This window comes from Micrasema longulum, unplaced genomic scaffold, assembly GCF_059751315.1.
Source record: "Micrasema longulum isolate JH-2025_06_02 unplaced genomic scaffold, ASM5975131v1 h1tg001559l, whole genome shotgun sequence".
Taxonomy (NCBI): domain Eukaryota; kingdom Metazoa; phylum Arthropoda; class Insecta; order Trichoptera; family Brachycentridae; genus Micrasema; species Micrasema longulum.
In genome coordinates, this window is record NW_028278742.1 from 161,068 (window position 1) to 184,074 (window position 23,007).

A 23,007-nucleotide genomic window follows, 5' to 3' on the forward strand; every position below is an offset into this window, starting at 1 on the left:
TGATTTAATTTATCATCCTTATCTTTACAATTTTTTAATATTTTACCTATGTTATTATTAGTATAAAAAGCTGGCCTAATATTGTTAGGTAAAATTTGTGCTATATTACTAGAAAATGAATTAATGTACAAAATTCTTCGCCAGTTCTGATATTTATTGGAAATATTTTGGTAAAATATCTTTACACATCTCTAGTTAGAAGCCAACTAGATTATAATTCTCCAATATGGTCACCTTATCAAATCACTTTCTCAGATTCTATTGAGAGAATTCAGAATAAATTTCTTAGATATATTAATTTTAAGAAGGGTTTTTCTACTAATCAATTAAATTATAACAAAAATTTAGACTCTCTTAAATTAAGTAAATTGCAAGAACGAAGAACATCGACCGATCTTACGACTTTATATAAAATAATCAAACCAATGTTTGATACCCCTGATCTACTGAAATTGATTTCATTATATGTACCACCTAGATTAAGCAGAACATCTACAATATTTTATTGTCAAAATTCTCGAATGGTAGCTCAATATAACTCACCTATTGTTAGATTACAGAATACCGGGAATAATTATGCATCACATTTTGATATATTTAGTTTATCTCTGCCTAACTTAAAAAATAAAATGACCAACATATTTTAATCAAAAAGAGCAAATCATCTTCAGAAGATTGGGTTGGAACAGTTATAATTTGATTGATTAATGTATTTTGTTATTGTATAATTTCTTTAAAATATATATGTATTTTAAGTAATTAATAATGTGTACAGTACGAGTATATTAATATTTCATACTCGATTTTTTTTTTAATATTTTTTTTTAAGCACTCTTTATACCACATATGTAAATGGCAGAAATGCCGTATATAAATAAATAAATTAATTAATAAATAATGTGTCCACTTAAACCAGCCAATGACAGGTCATAAGCCCTGTAAATGCCTAGAGTTCCATATTCCCTTCTTGAAGGTATCCTCCATCCCTGTTGTAATTTATTATACTTATTGAAATAAGTCACTTCAAAACGCCCAAAATTAGGCGTTTTTATTTTCAAAACTTACAAGCTCATGAAAACAAGTGTTGAGTTAAGTACGCAATGAAATAAAAGGCATAAATTTAATTAGTAAATTTGTTTTTTTTTTGCTCTTTTTGGTTTGTTATTATTGTATGTAACTTATATGTAACTAGCTGACCCGACAGACGTTGTCCTGCCCGAACGTTGGCTTGCCTTGGAAAAATACTTTTTTTGATAAGTAGGTACCTAGGTACTTGTTTGTGATTAAATAATTTCAAAACTAAAAATTGTCAATATTAAAAAAATATTGAATTTAAGTAGGTACTTGTTTATGGTTGAATTCCAAAACTTTCAAAAAAAAATTCATCAGTATATTACTTGGGTGCCATATAAAAGAAAAATGGAATCCCGAAATTGCATTATGCTTAAAGGTTCAAAAATGTACACATTATTAGACTTTTTTTTTCAATGCTAAGCCTCTATTTTGAGGCTTGTCAGCAGGTGGGATATTTAATCATCAGTGTGGTTATTCTTCACGACTTCAAATGAATCACTCTTTAGGGGATAGAGGCGATTCATAATCGTACCCCGTAGGACCTAAACATGTTGCGATCATTGATAAATAATTTTACCATTCGATCTATTAGCTTAGAATTAGAATTTAAATCTATTAGTTTAAAACAATTTTTTACTTTAAGATAAAAACATTTTTCTCTCAGTTACTACAAAAAAAGGCTTTCATTCTTATAAAAAAAAAGTTATGTAATTAAAGTAAGTGTTAATAAAAGTTTACATAATAATTATTGTAATTAAAGCTCACTTAAGAAATAAACAAAATAAAAATAAAGTTAAATTAAGTTTTCTGTCTTAAAAATAGAATATGATAACGCTTATGTCAGATACCGCACTCTTTTTTACTAGTATTTAAATCACGTATGAAATCTCACTTTCTAAATATGTCATTTTTCCTTTTTCCTCGCTCTTTCCTTCCCCCTTTACCACCTTATCTCTTCATAGTATAATGTAGATATTTAGTCAATTTTTGCTTCTTAAAATATATAAATGTTTATCAATATTTTAATGATATTTTATTTTATTTTTATTTTATTAACATAAACGGCAAATCTGCCTTTTACAAACACTTATAATATTAACATATTTGGCTTAATATTTTTTTCCTTTTTTTTCAAAAACAAGATTTATAAAAAAAAAATCAAACCAAAAATTATATAAGATTTATATTAAAAAAAATAAGCTAAAAACTATACAGCATATTCAGTAGAAAGTTTAAATAATAAAACATTCTACAGTAAAACAACAAGAAAATCATAAGTACTGTTTCACACAGCTAGGCAAAGTGAACAAAAAACTGTATTTGAAATGCATGAATAAATAAATATAATTACCATTCACCATCTTTAAAAAAGTTCAAAAGGTTTGTTCTATGGGAACAATACCCTACACTAAATATATCAGATATTAATTATAAACCAACACAATGTTCATATACCACTGATTTTCCTAAATTGAACGGTTTGGTTAGGTACGAAGATATTGTCTTAAGGCAATTTGCCCGCCCTTATGCATATGTATGTGAACTATATATATTTACAAAAAGTGTTTAAACAAATAAAATAAATAAATTTGCATTATTTTTCTAAACATTTTCAATTACAGGTTACCAACGAAGATACCTTAAATTTTAGTACAAATATACACATTTTGTACATAAATATTGATAACCGTTAACTTTCGATTGCAATTTTATTGTTCCCTTGGTCCTGTAGTATTTCACCTTGATCTTTCCTTTAAGAGTGAAAATACTAGCCATTTGAATGAAAATACGTGTTACGTTTTTTTGTAATTTATTAGATAAATAATGATTTCATGAATTTATGTTTATTTTTTACAGGTCATGGAAACTAAAAACATGATCTACATCGTATCAGAATACGCGAGTCAAGGAGAAATATTTGGTAAGTTGAAATGTTTCATTTTCTTATTCTCTAAACCTTGTCCAAACCCTTTTCACTTTTATTTTTCCTTGTGATTTTTATACCATACTTAACCCGTTTATTTTAATGACTGTCCCATGACCATAATTCAGATTAAATACTGTGTTTAATTTTTTTTAATTTATCAAATTTCTTTGTTTAACTTTTTTCATCCGTTTGTGTTTTATTATCCAGATTGCCATTTATTGGAACAGGGGAGGAAAATATTGAAAAGCGAATATGGAATTTTAGACATTCGTAGAGCTTATGACCTCTCTTATCATTGTCTGGTTTAAGTGATCACTTCAACAATATTTTGAGTTTGTCCGAATTTGACTGGATTCAATTATCTGGAGAGCTGTTAATATTAACATATTACATCAGAGATGAAGAACATTTTAGAGAAGTTATTTTACAGAATCAGTCAATGACAGGTCATTAGCCCTGTAGATGCCTAGACTTCTATATAACCTTCTCTAAAATGTTATTCATCTCTCTTGATAACTTAAACCTTTCCGAGCCTGAACGTGAAAAAGGAGTTCGTTAGGGGGCTACCAAGGCAACGATTATGATGGGAAGCTAAGGACGATCGTTAAGCATACCGTTTTGGTGATTGTCAAAAGTCATACAAAAATCATGTTCAATCGATCATTTTCTGTTTGAATTGGGATTTATTGAAGTTTATAATCCCTTTTATGTGGCTTATTTTTATCACAGAAGCCTATTTAAAATATAAATAAGAACTATTGAAAATTTTAATTAGGTAATGAACGTGAACTTAATTTCCGGGGTCATTCATTGGTTAGATTCGATCATATGATATCGATATGACAAGTCGGTAGAACATACCGAGGTAGATAGAGATAGTACAGAAAGTAAATATACCGTCTCGGTATGAACCGATGAAGATAGCCTTTATAATCGTGGCCCTGGAATACCCCAGCTAAACTGCTATAAATACGACTTTAAAAAATTCAATCAGAATGTCGTTAGAATGGTCATGGTCATAGCGAAATTCATACATTTTATGATAAAATGCTGTTGCGAGAGGAAGCCATATGATATCGCGCTACCCTCACTGTGACACGTTGAACAGCACTGATCTTAATTCTAACTACACGTAAGCGAAGGGGTACAGCGGGGAGTTGGGAGGGGGAATGCATGTGAAATGTAAAGCGCGAAATATATTTTTTTGTTATGGCTGTAAAAAAGCGACCTAATAGCAAAAAGCACATGTGCAAACTGACCGATATATCAAAGATTGTTAAACTGTACAGTGACGAATTGTAATGTTTACTGTTTGCATGGGAGAAAAGTAAAGATAAATTTGAAAAAAATTTACATAAAAATATTTTTTAAATGTTCATACATTCTTAACATTTTGGGGTTGGATGACGCAAAAGATATTGAAAAAATATGCTACCTGGGGGACCCTAGATACTGTTAAATACTAACATTTACCATTATGCCTATGTTTGAACATTCGTTTTTTGTAATTAACAACCACAAACAATACTTGATTTTGTCCAAATGTTCGTAGACAAAAGACTGGATTTCACCCCCTCGGAAGTCATTAAGATCAACAAATTACAACAGGGATGGAGAATACCTTAAATAAAGGAATATCCGTATTCCCTTATTTAAGGTATTCTCCATCCCTGTAGTAATTTGTTGAACAACCACAAAGTTAGTGCCTTCAGCATAAATGTTATATTAAATCATTGTTTGTCATTGGGTTCTCAGACATTAGTTTAAATTAAGATTTAAATAAAAGAGTACAGACATAATATTGTACCCATAAAATAATCAACGGATATGTTTTTTTTATGCTTTCAAAAAATTAAAAGTAGTATTTAGAAGAAATGAAAACTCAACAAAACCTAATAACATGGTTTAAAATATTTTTTGATAGAAAAAAAGAGAAAAAAATAAAACAATTATTTCAGTTCATTCAGTCCTTGTCTACAAAAATTTGGACAAATTTAAAACATTGTTGATAAATCCACCCGGTCCATGAAGAAGTATAGAAATTGAAAAATTAATATTTTCAGGCGTTACCTAGTATGTAGGTAAAATAATTCAATTAGATGAATATCACCCGCATAAATAAAGGTTTTAGCTCTTTAACTTCACAAACATCAACATATGAAAGAATTAAGGGTATAGAGATGTTCAAAAAAAATGTGCTCCACCGAAAAGTCTTTAGACTTAGTGGGTAACAAATTCTTGTATGTATTTTTTAATTATAAAATAAACGCTGCTCTGCAGCACTGAAACTGAAACTGAAATATAGGCAGAATTTTGGATGTTTCACAGTGTGTAAAATGGCCACTTAAACCAGCCATTGACAGGTCATAAGCCCTGTAGGTGCCTAGATTTCTTTATTACCTTATCTGAAATGTTCTTCATCTCTGTTGTAATATGTAATATAAACAGCTCCCCAGGGAGTTGAATCCAGTCCTTGTCTACAAAAACTTGGACAAATTCAAAATATTGTTAGTACAATTCAGTTTGAGAATAAACACGGACTTGAATATGTTTGCAACTTGAGAAAAAAAATCGTGGTGTACATAAATGTAACCATAATAAGATAAAAAAAAAAAATTAAAACAAAAGAAATCCAAAATTTTAATTTATATCTACAAAACAAAATTGAACCCATCTGTTAAAATTCATATCTAAAATATGTCAACAAAATATAAAAGACAGAAAAGATTAAAAAAAAAACATCAAAATAGTATAAACGAGAGGCAAAAGTATTAAGTTTCTTAAATAAAGGTTTTACATGAATAATAAATCAGTAATGAAACAGTATTTTAACTACTTTCATAATAAAAACAGAATTTTATTTTTATAAAGACATGTTTTTAAATAATTTGGCAGCATATCAATTATTTTTGAAACAATATAATTTAACGAACGCTGTCCTTATTTATTTAACATTTTGGTACAGCTGATTTTTTTTATGCATTGAGCTAAACATCTGTTAGAAAAATATTTTGCTACACTTTTAACCATTAAAATATTTTTTTTTACACATGAATAGAGTATTATGTCTCTGATTGTATACATAAGTTGGTGCAATCAATTTGACAAGTGCATTTTAAACATTTTGTACATATTTAATGTTTGTTGCACAAAAATGTCCCCAGGCGGTGATCTTGTATTTTATTATGGATTCGGCCAGAGACAGTTATTTATTTATTTATTAATGAAATCATACTGTCTTTATATAAAACAAGGTACAAAAGAACAATTAAAAAAAGTAAGACCAATAACAGATTTCACACTAATGAATGCAGGAGGAGAGGGGAAAAATAATTTAATTCTATAAAAGTATAAATAAAAATATTACATAAAAAGGAGAAGACATTGTAAAGCTACTCTACTTTCCTCCCTCTCTCTCTGTTTCCATGAACATTTCAATTTAATTGTAAAAAATCACAACCAACAATATATTATTCGATGCAGGTAGTAGATGTAGGTAAGTATAAATAAAGAGTTGAAATCAAATGTTTAAAATTAAAAGTAAAAGTAAAAATTAAAATGAAAAGTTTAAATTAAAATTAAGTTAAAAGTTTAAATTAAAAGTTAAAATTAAAAATTAAAATTAAATTATACTAATGTTAGCGTAGAGAGAGGAACTAACATCTTCAGTTTTTGTAGTTGGCTAACTACGGGGATCCTGACTAACAAATGTCAATCTTAATAACTCCCTGCGAGATGGAATCCAGCCTTGTCTACAAACATTTACAGATGCTCATGTTAGAATATATCTACTTCATTTTAACATTCAGAAAATAAATAATATTTTTACCTTTAATAAAACCGGAGTGAAATCTAATATTTTCCCGGTAGTTTTTTTCTGATACCCAATAAAATATTCATTTCCGCTAAAGGAAGTATATTGAAGGTAGTGTTTTTCTAGACGGGAGGAAGTACTTACGTTTACTGAAATTAAGGAAATAAGCTCCCATTTCCGCTTAAGCCTTTGAGCTTTACGGAGTATTCCGAACTAACCCTAATCCGTTAAGGGTTAACCAATGAAAATGGAATTGACAAATGTTACATTTTGTATCAATGTAAGTATTTTATGTATAGAAGACCTCTTATATGTTCAATAAATATTTGTTATGTGTTATGTGTCTACCGTAGGGTTTCTTTCCGCATTCGAGATCCCCAGAAAATTGTCGATCCCGATCCCGGGAAATTTTAGTCGGTATTCCCGACCTACGGTAAAAAACATTGACGCATCAAAAACTGACACAATCAACCAAGCGGAGTCACCATTCTTACGGTTATTTCCGTTGCAGACAGAATCCGATTCCGACAGTTCCGAAAACGATATTAATTTAGTGGAATTTGCTGAAATGTCAAAAACAAAACTTTTGATAATGAATTAAAGGAAGCCATAAGTAAAGCTCATAAGAAAGTTCCAAAAACGCGAAGTTTATTAAAATTAAATAATAATTTAAAATTATTTGAGACTTCAAAAAAATGAACACCGAATTTGGAGTTGCTTTACAAAAGTCTATTATCTGTGAAATTAACTTCCACAGGGTGTGAGAGTTTTTCCAGTGGCAGGATATTTGGCTACTGAAATATTATAAGTCGGCTTTCCGATACGGCGTTTTAATACTTTTGAAATGATTTTTATGCTTTTTCATACTTTTTAGCTTGTATTATGTTTATTAAATTTTAATTCGCTTTTGATGCTTTTCGACATATTTACTGTCAATTTTAAAAACTTTTTCATTCGTGTAATTTTTAAAACATTTGCACTCTCATACTCGTTCAGCTTGTATATATACATACATGTATTTTTTAAACTTTTTATATATATTTTTTTTTTTCTTTAGATTGTATAATATATATATCATTTTAAATTAATTTCCACATCTTGCATTATGTTTATTTTGTAATTTCTTGAAATTTTTTCTTATCCTTTTAATTTCTAGTGTATCAGAATTTTTATTCTGCTTTTGTAAATAATGTTATAGTTAGCAATGTAAAAACGTCTGTAAATAAATTTTGTTATCTGCATGTCCCCAAATGAGTTTTTAACACAAACTTATCGGGATCATTTTATAAATGATGAATAATGTGTTTTTTATTTTAATTTTAATAAAAACGATTTCGTAGACTTTTTTGAGTTTTTGTGTGTTTGAAGTGACAAAAAGAATATGTTTATCATAACGTTGATTTTTTAATTTTGTCCATCCGTACGACCTTTTGCTCGTCCGCGTCGCTTCTTTTAATGGTAATAATGCATTTTTCGTAGATTCCCTAGAAACTCGGATATATCGTTTTTTTCCGGGTCCCGGAATCATAAAAACCCCGGAATTAAGAAACCCTACCCTAGCCGGTACCTAAAGATGGTCAGACTGATGCGTAAATTTTGTTACTGTGCCTATTAATTATTGTAAGAAAGGCGTGTCTGTAACAACCTGCACAGTAGCTAAGTACGCTAAACACTACACTAATCGAATCACCAAGCGAATCTCGTAAACGGTTTTTTAAATGATGAAGTCTCGCTTCTGGCCTCCAGTCAATTTGTGAACGCAAATCAAACTATTTGTAACTAAATGAAAACCGAAAGATACCCAAATCTCGGAAATATAATACGTAAATTAATCCTTTGGGCCTTATATTGTACGAATCCATTTAATCAAAGATCCTTTCCCCCTTCTACCCTTCCCCGCCGCCCACCAACGCGAGACTTAGCGAGCCCCAACTCCCAACCCTGTAGTAGTGACGTCACGAGACATACCGAAGGGAAGCCGTGACGTCTCTCTTTCCCCCTCACCCTCGGCAGCAGCCGGTACACGTCACGTTCAGGGTACATACGAGTGCAAATATTTTCATGTGGGCTGATCAACCTGCCATTTTTCCGTTAAAAAACTGCCGGACCTTTTTCTTTTTTATATGATGTATGTCATAGGTATAGTAAAAGGAGCGTGAGTGTTAGATGATTTATTTTTATTAATAAATTTCGTAAAAAGTACATGTTTTTGTGAAATTCTAAACATATCTACTTTTATACATCTAGTGAATATTATCACTGTAACTCTCCAAAAAAAGAGACTAACTCTTGTGCTTGGAGAGTGACTTATTCTGTTTTAGTTGTTTATTTATAGGAGTTTATATAATTTTAAATACGAGTTTATGAGAAAAAAAAAAAACATATGATAAATAAAGAAAAAACATAAAACAATAATACATTCATACTAACTCAAATTTAATGTTGTTTTTACACGTGTTCAAAAAATTTCCTTAGATTTAGATGTAATGATTACATTCTAAAATGCAAGTAACAATTATGTCAGTGTTAAACCACCCATTAATGAGGAACTTCAGCCCTACGGGAAATTGGATACAAAAAGCGTGGCAAAAATTAGAACTTTAAATAGTACGGCAGTACTAAAAAATATTTTAATAAAAACGAACCTCTTTGAACGACGTCACTGGTTCATATGAATCAAGCAGTGATAATAGAGCTGTGAAAGATATTCTGTTTGCTTACCATGAAAGGACCAATCGGCAGCACTGACAGAGAATAAGTGAAAGAGAACATCTGACGTCACACGCGGAGTTATTTTCAGAAATACAAAACTTTAAAAAATCATAGTGCTGATAATACGAGATACATTTTTTTTTTGCGTAGTTTAACAGTCTATTAACGAATATTAAAAATAAATATATAACCCTTCTCTTACTGTGCTAAAAAAATACATGCGTTTCGGTGCTGTGTCGGAAATACACTTAGAGTATAATGTATATACTCTAAGGAAATACACATCCAAAAGTGAGGGCCTTGAAGTCTGGAAAATGGAACATTCATAGGCAAAAGCTTCAACGAACTGTATTTAAAGTCAAAAATTTAAATATTTTAAAGTTTTTATGGCGTCCGCTATTTTTGTCCGCTAGGTTGCAATCCGTAATTCCGCATGAAATGACATTTAAATTTTGACAATTTGACTCTCGTTAGAGCACCAGATTCTTTCCATTATTATTTCCATTATTTAAGGTCAAATCCCAACTGGCCTGTGTCCTTATATGTTTAAATTTATGTGTGTTATTTGAGAATTTTAGAATTCAGAACATAAAATATATATTTTTTTGATTCAAATATTTTTTAACTAAGAACTCTTTAACACTATAAAATTCAGTAAACAAAATAAACTACATAAATTTTTCATGTTTTTGTTCACACAGAATTTTTTTTTTATTAACTTGATTAATATACTATAAAACTAATGAAAGAAAACATCCATGTTACACATTTTAAAAAAAAATATCAGTTTTTTATATATTTAAATGTGTTGAATAAACTTCAAAGTTCAGTTAATTTGATATACTATGATGTCCTTGGACAAAAAAATAGTTTTTTTTTAATTTCATAAATTTGCTTTAAAATTTATTAAACAAAATACAGGTGTAGTGATAAATGAAATGGAAAAATTATTGTCATCATGTATTGACAACACAATTTATTTTTTATTTCTTCTAAGATTGTTTCCGAAAGACACGGTATAGTGATAGATGACATGGAGATCTTTGTCATCATGGATTGACGACACATTTTTTATTATTTCTTCGAAGATTGTTTCCAAAAGACACGGATAGTGATAGATGACATGGAGATCTTTGTCATCATGGATTGACGACACATTTTTTATTATTTCTTCGAAGATTGTTTCCAAAAGACACGGATAGTGATAGATGACATGGAGATCTTTGTCATCATGGATTGACGACACATTTTTTATTATTTCTTCGAAGATTGTTTCCAAAAGACACGGTATAGTGATAGATGACATGGAGATCTTTGTCATCATGGATTGACGACACATTTTTTATTATTTCTTCGAAGATTGTTTCCAAAAGACACGGTATAGTGATAGATGACATGGAAAGATCTTTGTCATCATGGATTGACAACACATTTTTTATTATTTCTTCGTAGATTGTTTCCAAAAGACACGGTATAGTGATAGATGACATGGAAAGATATTTTTCATCATGGATTGACAACACATTTTTTAGTATCAAGGAAGAATGTGATCCCAATGGAGAATGTATGTCTTAAGAATGCGGGGCGATTGAGAAAGACAGCGTGTTATAGAACTCTTCATCAAGAAAAGGAAAAAAAGGCTGATATTCAACTAACTGTTGTCAATTTTATAAAGAAACCACCTGAAAGTACTTGTACTCAATGTAAATTAATAAATATTTTAAATTAATTATTGATAAATACATATTTCAAAATACAACTTTCGGTGATGTTTTTTACATCCCTCAACTTTTCAACATTCACACACATTTTCAGAAACCAATTATGTGCGAAAGTTGAGGGTCTACTGTATACTGCCAAGATATCAAGAAATATGCTCGTTTTGCACATACATTCTAGAATGTAAATAACTAATATATATTTCTTTTTAAACAAACAAACATTTTGAAGCTTCGTAGTTACGCATGGACAGTGAATTTAATCGATTTTATTTATAAATATTCAAACCTGTTCTGGAACCATCTTTGGAGGACCCTATGTCAATGTGTACTGTTTCAGCAGTTCCTTCACCCATCGGCAGACTGGCATCGTCAGCATAGCACACATTACGTATTCTTTGACATCATTATTGGAAAAGATTGGTAAAGAAAATATAAATAAGGAAATGGAAAAGATTCAAGCTTTCGCATTGAAATATTATCATTAAATGTTTTTTTAAATATTATAACATGATAATGAGTGATGTTTATAAACACCGCTTAGTTACCTATATTAAATTTAACATAACATTTAAGGTTCTCAAATTTCATTTATAATTCAAATTATACAAATGCATAAATTTTAAACAGTTTAATTAACTGCAGCAAGTACTATTTAGAGTACCAATTTCAAAATAAAACAGGACGTGTATATTCATTCTAAGTTGTTAATATACAATGTATCTTTTTTTCTTCTTTTGGTTTTGTAAATAATAGTTTAAAGTGTAAATACGTATACGAGTTAACTCTGTGTTATGCTTGTCTCTTACTGAGTTTTTCCAAAAGCTCCTTGTGAATTTTATGCATATGAAATTATGTATTATCTGTTTTCTAAATAAATAAATAAATAATACTCGTTTAACTCTTGTGTGGCTGTGATGTCACACTAGTCGACTTGATATATCTCTCTCATTTTTTTGAATAATGAATTTGTATTTTCTGTAATCTTAAAATGGACATTTTCACACCCGATTTGCAAAGTATAATTTGTATAACTATGCTAAATGTTAATACGAAAAATATTTATCCATGCTACGCAAAGAATGAGTCCGCTAATTTAGCAACACATCTATTCAGATACCTTATACGAGCACGAAGATATAAGTCATAACCAGGAAGACAGAGACGCTGTTCTGCGACGGGTGTCGTCTAAAAAAAATTTAGTCTTCAGTCGGTTGATGACAATGATGGGGGACGCACGCTCGTAACATGAGCGGCGTATTTGTGATTTTTAATATATTTTGCCATAACAGGGCTAAATTGTATGTTTATTCGCATTAGTTATGGAAAAGAAATTATTAAGCAGTATGTCTCCATGTTTTTAATTTTTTTGTAAATGTCGTAACTTTAAAATATTCCGTCTTTTACTATTGGTAACACGATGTTACATTACCGCACAGGAATTATTAACCACAGTCTTTTAAGAGTTAACAGACTTCCCAAAGTATTAATGTTAAATCAAATTAATATTTTAGGCGTAGGCCCAATATTGATTAATTTGGCTGATGTGACTTCCTACCTACGAAGGTTTCTTGCGTTGATGACGTCACAGGAGAGATGGTGTGTCGAAGGGGGTGGGGGGGGAGGTGATAAACACAAAAATATTTATCGTGTCATGAAAAGCGACAGGTGCGTCCGTCGTGCGATATTTGGTGATGAAATATTCAATCCGACATTTATCAAAATGCGAGCTTCTCCATACCGCACAACTAATAAAATAAGGTCGTATCTAAAAAAAATATTTTTATATAAGTGCGTAGAATAAATTATTGAAAAAAACTCTCGTATGCTAAAAAATTGACAGCATTCTAGCTTTACGATTTACCATCTTGATAGCTGAATGACATTCCAAAGGGCAGTTTACATATGGACAATACAATAGATATGGAAATATTGTCTTGTCCCAGCTCCGTGAATAGCCTCGACTGCGCGGGACAGAATGCTTGGACAATATATGACTTCAGCCACATCGGCTAGTTCCATGGCTGACTGCTGGGCGCGTTTTATTAATATTTGGAGATAATTGCAAACGATGGAAACGATTAATAAGAAATAATAATTATTATTTTGTTTTTCTGTAAATAAAGTAACCGTAAAACATTATTATGGATATTCAAATATAATGGTAAGTTGCCCATAATCGCTAATATAGACGATTCGCCCAGTGGCAATCACGATACTTGATGGTGTTTAGTACAAGCGAGTTTCCGATAAATACTCTTGATTTTATGCTAAGGAGTATTGGAATTGTCAAAGAATGAACTACATAGTAAAAATATTTTTTTTTGGCTCCATTTTCGGCAGAAAAATATACGGCAGCGATACGTTCACGTTGAGCAAATCACTATTGTCACAAGGTTCCGTCTGTGCGTGTTCACACGAGGACAATGCGGACGCGCGCTGTGATGTCAGTAATCATTGTTTCACGAAGATAGCCTGCCCGCCAGGCGCGTTCCACCCGTACGTACTGTGGATGCGGCGCATACCTTGAATAGTTGAAAATAATAATATCTGTTTTTTTATTAATAATTATAAAAATCTAAAATTATTTCTAATATTTTCTCGTTCCTACCTACGTATGCGTATTTTTTATATTAACGCACTGAATATCAAGGTACCTCGGCTTGATAGTATTCCTTAGATGCGCTGGAATCTGGATACTACTCTTCATTTTCAGTCCAGTCCTTTTACAAATGATCGGATTTCTACGCACGCGCATTAAGGTTCATAATGTTGTCATATTGTTCTACAATACTCAGAGATAAGAGCATCCAACTTGTGTGATGCAAAGAAAAAACTACTCTGAAAACAAATAGCATAAATATTTCAATAGCGTATTATTAAAATTTGGACAGAATTCAAGATCATCTTGAGTTTTAGGTACTTATAGAAAACTTATATAGTATCATTTATTTATAAGTGATTTTATGCTACACTGATATTGATTTGATATTTACCTGTGTGTATCTGCCGCACCCCTACTGATAATATTCACCGCACGCGCCTGCTGCCCGTGTATCTCGGTGGCGATATCTCGGGACAGTTTTTTGTCCCTCGAATTATCGCTAGCACTTGGACAACGGTCGAGTCCTGGGACAAAACAATATCGTATTTTCTTTCTGCAAATCGAGATATTCTTTAAAAAATGTTATAGCATTTCTTTAGAAAAAATTAATGGGATGAAAAGAAAAACAAAATACACGGTTTTAAGACGTGTCAATGAATTTTTCGGCTCCCTTGGAAATTTGGTAAGGTATCCAAAATAAAAAAACTTTTATTGGATTTGATTTTACTTTTATTTTTTTTACTATACAACAGTGTATAATGTGTGACGCGTTTCATCGTATTAGGACATTATAAAACTATTAAGACGAAACGCTACCCATTAAACACTTGTATATTTAAAAAATTAAAGTAGAATTTAATTCAGTATAAGTATTTTATTTTGGATACCTTAGCTAATTTCAATATGGAATTCTACCGATTATCTGCAAACTCAATAAATATCCCCTCTGAAATATGTTTTTTTGAGTTACGACTCTATTTTATTGGATGTGCGATATGCGTTAATATAACATTATTTGAGGTGGAAAAGAAAACTAATATTTTGCAAACAAACTGTATTTTAACATATTACAACAGAGATGCAGAACATTTAAGAAAAAGTAATATAGAAGTCTAGGCATCTACAGGGCTTATGACCTGTCAATGGCTGGTTTAAGTGGCCACTTTACACACTGTGTAACATTCACCATTCTGCCTATATTTGAACATCTATATTCCTTAAATTATTTCACCTGTTGATATTTGTGAAGTTAAAGAGCTGAAACCTTTATTTATGCGGGTGAGATTCATCTAATTGAATTATTTCACCTACATACTAGGCAACGCCTGAAAATGTTATTTTTTCAATTTCTATACTTCTTCATGGACCAGGTAATTTATCAACAATATTTTGAGTTTGTCCAAATTTTTGTAGACAAGGACTGGATTAAACTCCCTGGGGAGCTGTTCATATTAACATATTACAACAGAGATGAAGAACATTTAAGAAAAGGTAATATAGAAGTCTAGGAATCTACAGGGCTTATGACCTGTCAATGGCTGGTTTAAGTGGCCACTTTACACACTGTGTAACATTCACCATTCTGCCTATATTTAATCATCTATATTCCTTCAATTCTTTCACCTGTTGATGTTTGTGAAGTCAAAGAGCTGAATTTTGCAAATTAAATATTGGCCATGTTCAATTAAAATTAACCTATTTCAAAACCACACATGAACACTGGCGTTCACCATCAATAAAGTAAACTAATTAAAAATTTACAAATCACATTGCGTTGTGTGCATGCTTTGTAGCAAATATTAAAATAAAATATATGCACATCTCAAGAGATATGACGAAATTCGTCTTAAAGAGAATATGAATGTTATTTGCATAGCTTATAAACTGTCTAAATTTAGATTCATCCGTTTCACTTACGCCGGTGTAAAATGCATTAACTTCTTCGTTTTTAAAATTGCATTCAACAACAATTTGAAAATGTCGAAAATCCAATACATTTCTTTGAAGACATATCTAAATTGTTTAAAAAAGTTATTTTAAGTGATAATTTATTTTAAATAAATTTAATTTGATTAAATTTCAATTAAATTTCAAATAAATTTCAATTAGGGCTTACTGGAAGAACACGATAGATACATAATAATATTTTTAATGCGAAAGTGTGTTTGTTTGTGTTTACTTCACGTCTCATCGGCGCGACCGATTGACTTGTATTTTTTTGCACAGGGATAGTCGGAGAGGTGAGAAGTAAAATTTGATAATTATTTTTCATCCCAAACTAAAAAATGTACAATGAAAAAATATATGATAAATCAACTATGATCAATATTATTTGAAAACGAGTACTTATGCGTCAAAAAGAATCAATTTGAAATGAATTCTTTAAATGTCTATAATTGACTTGCTTTATCCATGGTAAGTTCGGTTTTCTTTTCGTTTTGGTTTTGCAGTAGGATTTTGGATATGTAAACAGAATATCAAAGCTTCGTCGCGGTAAACTAACGGATCATAGGGTCAAAGCACCAATGAATGACCGTTTACGGTTCAGCTTGTAGTGAAATCCACATTAAAGTTATACATTTCATTGTTTAGGCGTATAAAATAAAAGAAAACAACAAAAAACACATTAATATTTCTAAGTACTTTTATTTTTTTATTGAAATACGAGTATTACAATTATAATTAATATTACTCTAAAAAATAGCAGAATTACAAGTAAATGACCACCACTACCCCAGTAAAAATAATACTAAGATTTAGTTACATAAAAAAATTATAAAACACCCTAACACATTAGAATATGGATATATTCAAATAATTGCATAAGAAATACCATCAAATAAAATACTAACCACACCTTTCCTTACAAAAACACTATCAATCTCAAAACAATAACGGGGAGACGCACATTACCTTTTGACAACTCACAGTTCAAAACTGATAGATTTGTTTCTTACCAAAAGATGTGTCCGCCTACTGCTTTTGTCATAGTTTCTAGTGTTAAAAGTTTTTTTTTTTTTTTTAAGGAATAACCCGCTAAGCCTCTATTTTGCGGCTTGTCAGCAGGTAGTATAGAGGATTTGGAAGGAAGTAATGAAAAATACACCACAACACCCAGACCAATTGAGGAAAAACATCTTTCTTGGATTTTTTTCTTGCAACTGGCGGGAATCGAACCCGCGACGCCAGTTTCACAGTCGGCCGTCTAACCAACTACGCCACGGCGCTCGCCAGAGTGTACACATGTTTGACTGGACACATGTAGCAATTCTTATTATATTGTGTTTTATCCACAAATGGTCATTTACTGGGGGGTAGTCATTTACTGGTGCTTTGACCCTAGTATTTCTTGCATAGCGATAGTAAGACCAAGGTACTCTCAACGATAAACGAAAACTCTTATTGATAAAAGACACAACTAATAAATTGCTTGAATAATTTCTCCCTAATATCACGTGAGTAAAGTCGCTAAAAGCTACTATAAATAATTAAAAAAATAATAAGCGCTAATATTAGAACACAAAAGCTTGTTAATACATTATAGGTATATTCACTCTATCGCTAAGAAAACCCTTTTCACCTTTCAAATTTTCTCCATAACACTTTCTGGTTAAGTGAAGCCGTTTTTTTCATTTTCTATCCAACCGAAGAAGTAACGTATTAACGTTTTCAGAATATTTCAGACCCTGAAATATTACATGTCATATACATCACAAAAGCCTCCATTCTTGAGTAATGTAAATAAATGTGGCGAACTTTCGTCTCGACCGTAAAGGAAATAACAAGCCACATTCTGACAACGGCGAGGTCGTATTTAAGGTAATAATAACTCACTTGACTGGGAATTAATAAATTGTATTATTAATATTTATTTATTATTATTACTATTGTTATCGTGTTATAAACATAAAATTATACATTTATACAACGTTGCTTTGACTTATTTAACAAGGGTTATTTTCCCCATTCTAAGCCAGTAAAAAATGTATGTAATTAAGCAGAATAAAAATATAGTTTTAAGACATAGTGAAAAAAGTAGTAAAATATGTTGTTAAAAAATGTAGTAAAAAATATTGGAAAAAAAGTATTTAAAAATCCTGTAAAATAGATAGTAAAAAGAAAATACATACTTAGAAAAATCATGATCATCATTCCCTTTCCGCATCGAATGGTGCATAGGGCACTGGATTGGTACACCAATTGCAGCATATCTCGATAAATTTTATTGCATGAAAGTAAGGTGATCAGTCTTACGCTTCAGGTACCAGTCCAAGGACTATGAAATATTCTAGTGTGAGAACACCCTTTTAAATAAATATTTCATATTGAACATGTCGGGAATCGAACCCGAGATCTCTTGCATGGTAGGCAAACGCATTGACCATTACACTACGAGGCCGGCAGTAAGAAACATAGTAAAAAGAAAAAACATGTTTTAAAACCGAGTAAATACGTAATAAAAACAAAATACATCGCAAGAAACATAGTACAAGACGAAGCAAAATAAATCACATGTAAATGTATACCAGAAAACATAGTAAAAATAAAAACTATAAAAAAAATTATGGCTCTAACTTTGTGGTCAAACATTTAATCGGGTTGTGGTCCTGTGACTAGTGTCTCACGGACCAAAGGTCCGTGATTCGAATCCCACTCTACCCCAACTCGATCCCTATTTTCTAATAGTGAGTTATTTACAACTCCTTGAAAATGGCCCTCAAAATAAAATACTTGGGTAAATCATAAGAACTCAAATATTTAATATAGTTACCGAAAATCCAGCAAAAATAAATAAATGGGTAGAAATTTTAACGAATTTAAGAAAAGAATCTGATCGAGATCCACAAAAAATAAATGCTGTTTGTAAACATTCAAAAACAAAAAAAAATTTACACAAAAAAACAACATCTTTCCATTTTTTTTGCATTGTAAATGCATTCTCCTCGAATGCAACCCCGGTAGATCTATGAATAACACATTTATGCTCCTTACTTCTCTTTTACATATTAGATTGAAGATTTTAATATCTACGAACAGCGCAAAGATCTATATTTCTCTGAAAACCGCACGTAAATCGGTTAAGCTGTTTAGGAGGAGTTCGGCGACATCACACGTGCAGAGGAATTATTTATATAAAGATCAAACTATGTTTATTATAGTACTAAATAAAATAAATATGAAAAAAATAAAGATTTATGTGTGAAACAATAATTATTAGTATTAATGCGTAGACATATAAATTTGAAACAAATGTGATTTATATTTTCTTTCCTTTTCTGTATCACGCTATCCCTTACAGCAGTGTTTTTCAACTTTTTTAATACTCGACCTCCCTGAAATAGCTGGCCACCCGCACCCATTTCAGCCCGGGCAAAAATGTTGGTACAACCAGCTGCTGAAACGGTTTTACAAAACGAAATAAAACTGTTTCTGTCACGAAAAAACTAGTCAGAATCTTTATTATGCTCAGCATAACATTGCTATGACGTAGATACATAATCTGCGTATAACTTTTGTTTGGAGTATATATTTTTATATGTATATTTAACATTTTTTTTTTTGTGTTCTCACCGGGAATCGGATCCGGAGCCTTATCGTTAAGTGACCTTGGCATGGGTAACCCCATTGAGGTCACATTGGTTTTATAACTTATTATTGTTTTTATCGGATATTTACATCGGATATTTGAGATGGGATATTTACCCGGTGAAAACCAAATGCCGCCTATATAACGCCTGCCCAACACCTATTCTCTTCTACGGATACGAATAGTGGCACCTCACTAGGGCCCAAAACAGCACAATTCTGAGTTTTGAGATTAGGTGTCTCAGAAGAATCTTGGGTGTGCGGTGGTTTGACTTTGTAAGGAATGAATTTATAAGAGAACAGACGCAGCAAACTCCGGTGACAACTGTCATCAAGCAAAGGCGATAAAGTGGGCTTGGTCATGTTCTGCGGATGCCTCCTGAGAACCTCAGCTTGCGTACTTTACAAGTCATCAGGTTCTCGACGTTCTGGACGTCCACTGCTGGCTGTTCGTCGGCAGTTCGTGTCAGAAGAATGGGACGTGAACCTGACTTGGGAGGATGCACATGAGTTGGCAGCCGAAAGAGATGCTTGAAGGATCTTTTTGGATACCGTTTGCTCCAACTAGGGAGCGAACATGGAATAATGAAAAATATTTTTTTTTTTAAATGCTGAAATCAATTATAATTATAACTTTTTTTTTAAATTACCTTTCCGTACCTAATGGTGCATAGGGCACTGCATCAGTACACCAATCACAGAGTATCTTGATCATGTAATTTTATTACACGAAGTTAAGGTGATCGGTCTTACGTTTCAGGTACCAGTCCAGGGACTACTTTTTTTTCAAAAGAAATATTTGCGCTCTTACGATTTACCCAAATATTTAATTTTGAGGGCCGTTTTTAACGCGTTGTATATAACTCACTATGAGAAAATGGAATCAAGTTGGGGTAGAGTGGAATTCGAACCACGGACCTCTGGCCCGTGAGTCCGAGACACTAGCCACGGGACCACAACCCGATAAATGAAATATTCTAATGTGAAAACACCCCTTTAAATAAATATTTCGTATCAACCGTGATGGGAATGGAACCCGAGACCTTTTGCTTAGCAGGCAAACGTTCTGATCATAGCACCACGAGGCCAACGATGATAATAATATATAACAAAAATAATTTTACCCGATCTACTTCTAAAAATGTTGTTCACTTGGTTCAAGAATAGACCGCGACATACAACGTGCATCTAGGTATAATATCCCCATAGGTTTGCAAGGCAACTACGGGTTATTCTGTATTCAGCTTGCGATTCTAGGGAAGAATGCATCTCAGATTACGTCCCAATACAACTCAGTTCTCATGTTTCTCTATCCAATGAATAATTTCCGCGCTACCGCGCGATTTAACAGAATAGCGAAATATCACATACTACGAATACCGATAAAAATATATGAAATGGATTTTGAATAATTAATTGTATTTTTAAAATCAATATACATATTGTAAAGAAATGTTTTCATACATAAATGTAATTTTTTTTTAAAATAAAAATACGTTGCTAGAAAAACGCGAGACCAATGTTGTTGTGACGTCAAGATTCATGATAATAATTCGTGATTCGTTTCTGCTGTGATTATTTCTTTAAAAAAAAAATGTGTAAATGGTTCTTTAAACCGTTAATGTATAAACAAATAAATATTCTAAACAAATTTCAATGATCAATAACAAATGAACATGAATCGCGACGTATGAGGCGTGTGTCCAATACAATGACTGTTTTTGCGGAAATTCATAATTACTAATTTTAAAATATCCTTTATGCTACTAATAATTAGCGATACATTTTTTCACTGGATAGCATTTCATAGACCTTTATTACCTACTTTAAGAATGTTTAAAAAAAAATATTTCATTATTGCCTATCTGATTTGTAGCAGATATCGTTTATTATGGACAGAAGTTTCATCCTGTTTTTGTTCAGTGTTGTCATCTCAACCACTCGTTGAATTGCATACAAAAATAAACACAGTCGAACTCCCAAAATTAGTAGCAACAGAGAAGGAAATCATTTTGAGAACGGAGTATGTTAGTCTAGGCATTTACAGGGCTTTTGGATCAGCCGGATGAACTTCACCCACATGTTAAAGGTTTCAGCTCTTTTTCTTTACAAAAGTCAACAGATGGAAGTGTTGAGGCAATAAAGATGTTGAAAAATAGGCAAAATGGTTAATGTTACACATTGTGTAAAGTGGCTTCTTAAACCAGCCGATTACAAGTCATAAGCCCTAAATACCTAGACTTACATATTACCTTCTCAAAATGTTTTCCCTTTCTGTTGCAACAAATTTAGTGATATAAATTCCCTAGGGAGGAAATCCAGCCTGTCTTAAAACATTTGGATGCACTCAAAACATTGTTGACAGTAGAACTTCGTTTATCCGACCTCTAATCACCCATGACATGACATGACACGATGAAAAAAATACGCTTCGCCATGTTATTATTAATTTAGAGGTGATAAACGGAAGTTCAAAATTTACGTCATTTTACCACTATCTATGCGTCGAATTCCCCAGTAATCAAAAGTGCTCATAAATATTTCAAGGAAGAGAAAAAGTGAATATAACTATATTGTACATAAAAAGCTATGTCATAGCAAATAATAAAGTCAAATGAAAAATTAACATTAAATCACGAATACATTGTATAAAATATATATGTTTATTAAAAAAATGCACCGGTTTCTAAGAAATGTGGCATCGTTGCTCGGATCGCAAAGAAGCAATAATTCCTATTTAGATATTGAGTAATCTCTTAATCTGTCATCATTGAAGAAACTTAGATCTGAGATGGACCTTGTATGCATTTTCAAAATACTTAATGCTTTAAGTGATGTCCCATCTCTGTTATATTTTTCATGTTCCTAACCGTGCCACCAGAAGTTAAAATCAATTTATCTAATCTTCTGAGAGCAATTTCTGTTTGTATGCCTCAATATCCAGAATATGTATGTAGATTAGTTAGTTCGTCTCACAATTTGGAATTCTTTAAGATAGATCTTCCGGCTTTTTGTAGATCTCTTTGCCACTTTGACGGTGTGGGCCGATGATGGATTGGCATGGTTTAGCTCGAAGTCTTATACGTTTAACGTGTTTATGAATATTTTATTGCCCTTGTTTGTCTTTGCTAAATAGTTTTATGTTCTTTTGTTCAGTTTCTTGTACGTTTCTTCATATAACTGTTGAAATTAATTCAACAATGTTTTGAGTATATCCAAATGTTTGCAGACTGGCTAGATTTCCTCCCCAGGAAGTAATTTAGATCCAAATTCGTTGTAACAGAGAGGGAAAACATTTTTGAGAAGGGAATAGGGAAGTCTAGGCAGTCAGGGCTTATGACCTGTGATTAGCTGGTTTAATTCGCCACTTTACACACTGTGTAACATTCACTATTCTGCTCATGTTTCAACATCCACATTTTCTCAAATCTTCCTTCAACTTTTGTGAAGTCAAAGAGCCGAAACCTTTATCATGTAGGTGAAATTCATCCGTCTGTACCATTTCACCTACTTACCATATCATTAGCAACTAATAAAGCAATAGTTGTATATGCCACGCTCATAAGCGCGT

The 23,007-nt window shown here is 31.6% G+C and overlaps 1 protein-coding gene across 2 annotated transcripts in view; it reads left to right on the plus strand.

Annotated features, from left to right (window-relative positions):
- Positions 1 to 23,007, plus strand: part of LOC148274894 (serine/threonine-protein kinase SIK2-like) — a 141,106-nt gene that overhangs the window by 105,343 nt on the left and 12,756 nt on the right. Inside the window, exons 3-4 of one of the 2 annotated variants that reach the window (XR_015824173.1) lie at positions 2,932 to 3,496; positions 5,101 to 5,740. Coding sequence is in view for 1 of the 2 variants with exons in the window: in XM_088236470.1 (XP_088092596.1) it covers positions 2,932 to 2,995 (64 nt within the window). In the remaining variant the exon portion in view is untranslated. Of the gene's footprint in view, positions 1 to 2,931; positions 3,497 to 5,100; positions 5,741 to 23,007 lie in introns of those variants that run through there. The other variant, XM_088236470.1, reaches the window with a different exon arrangement.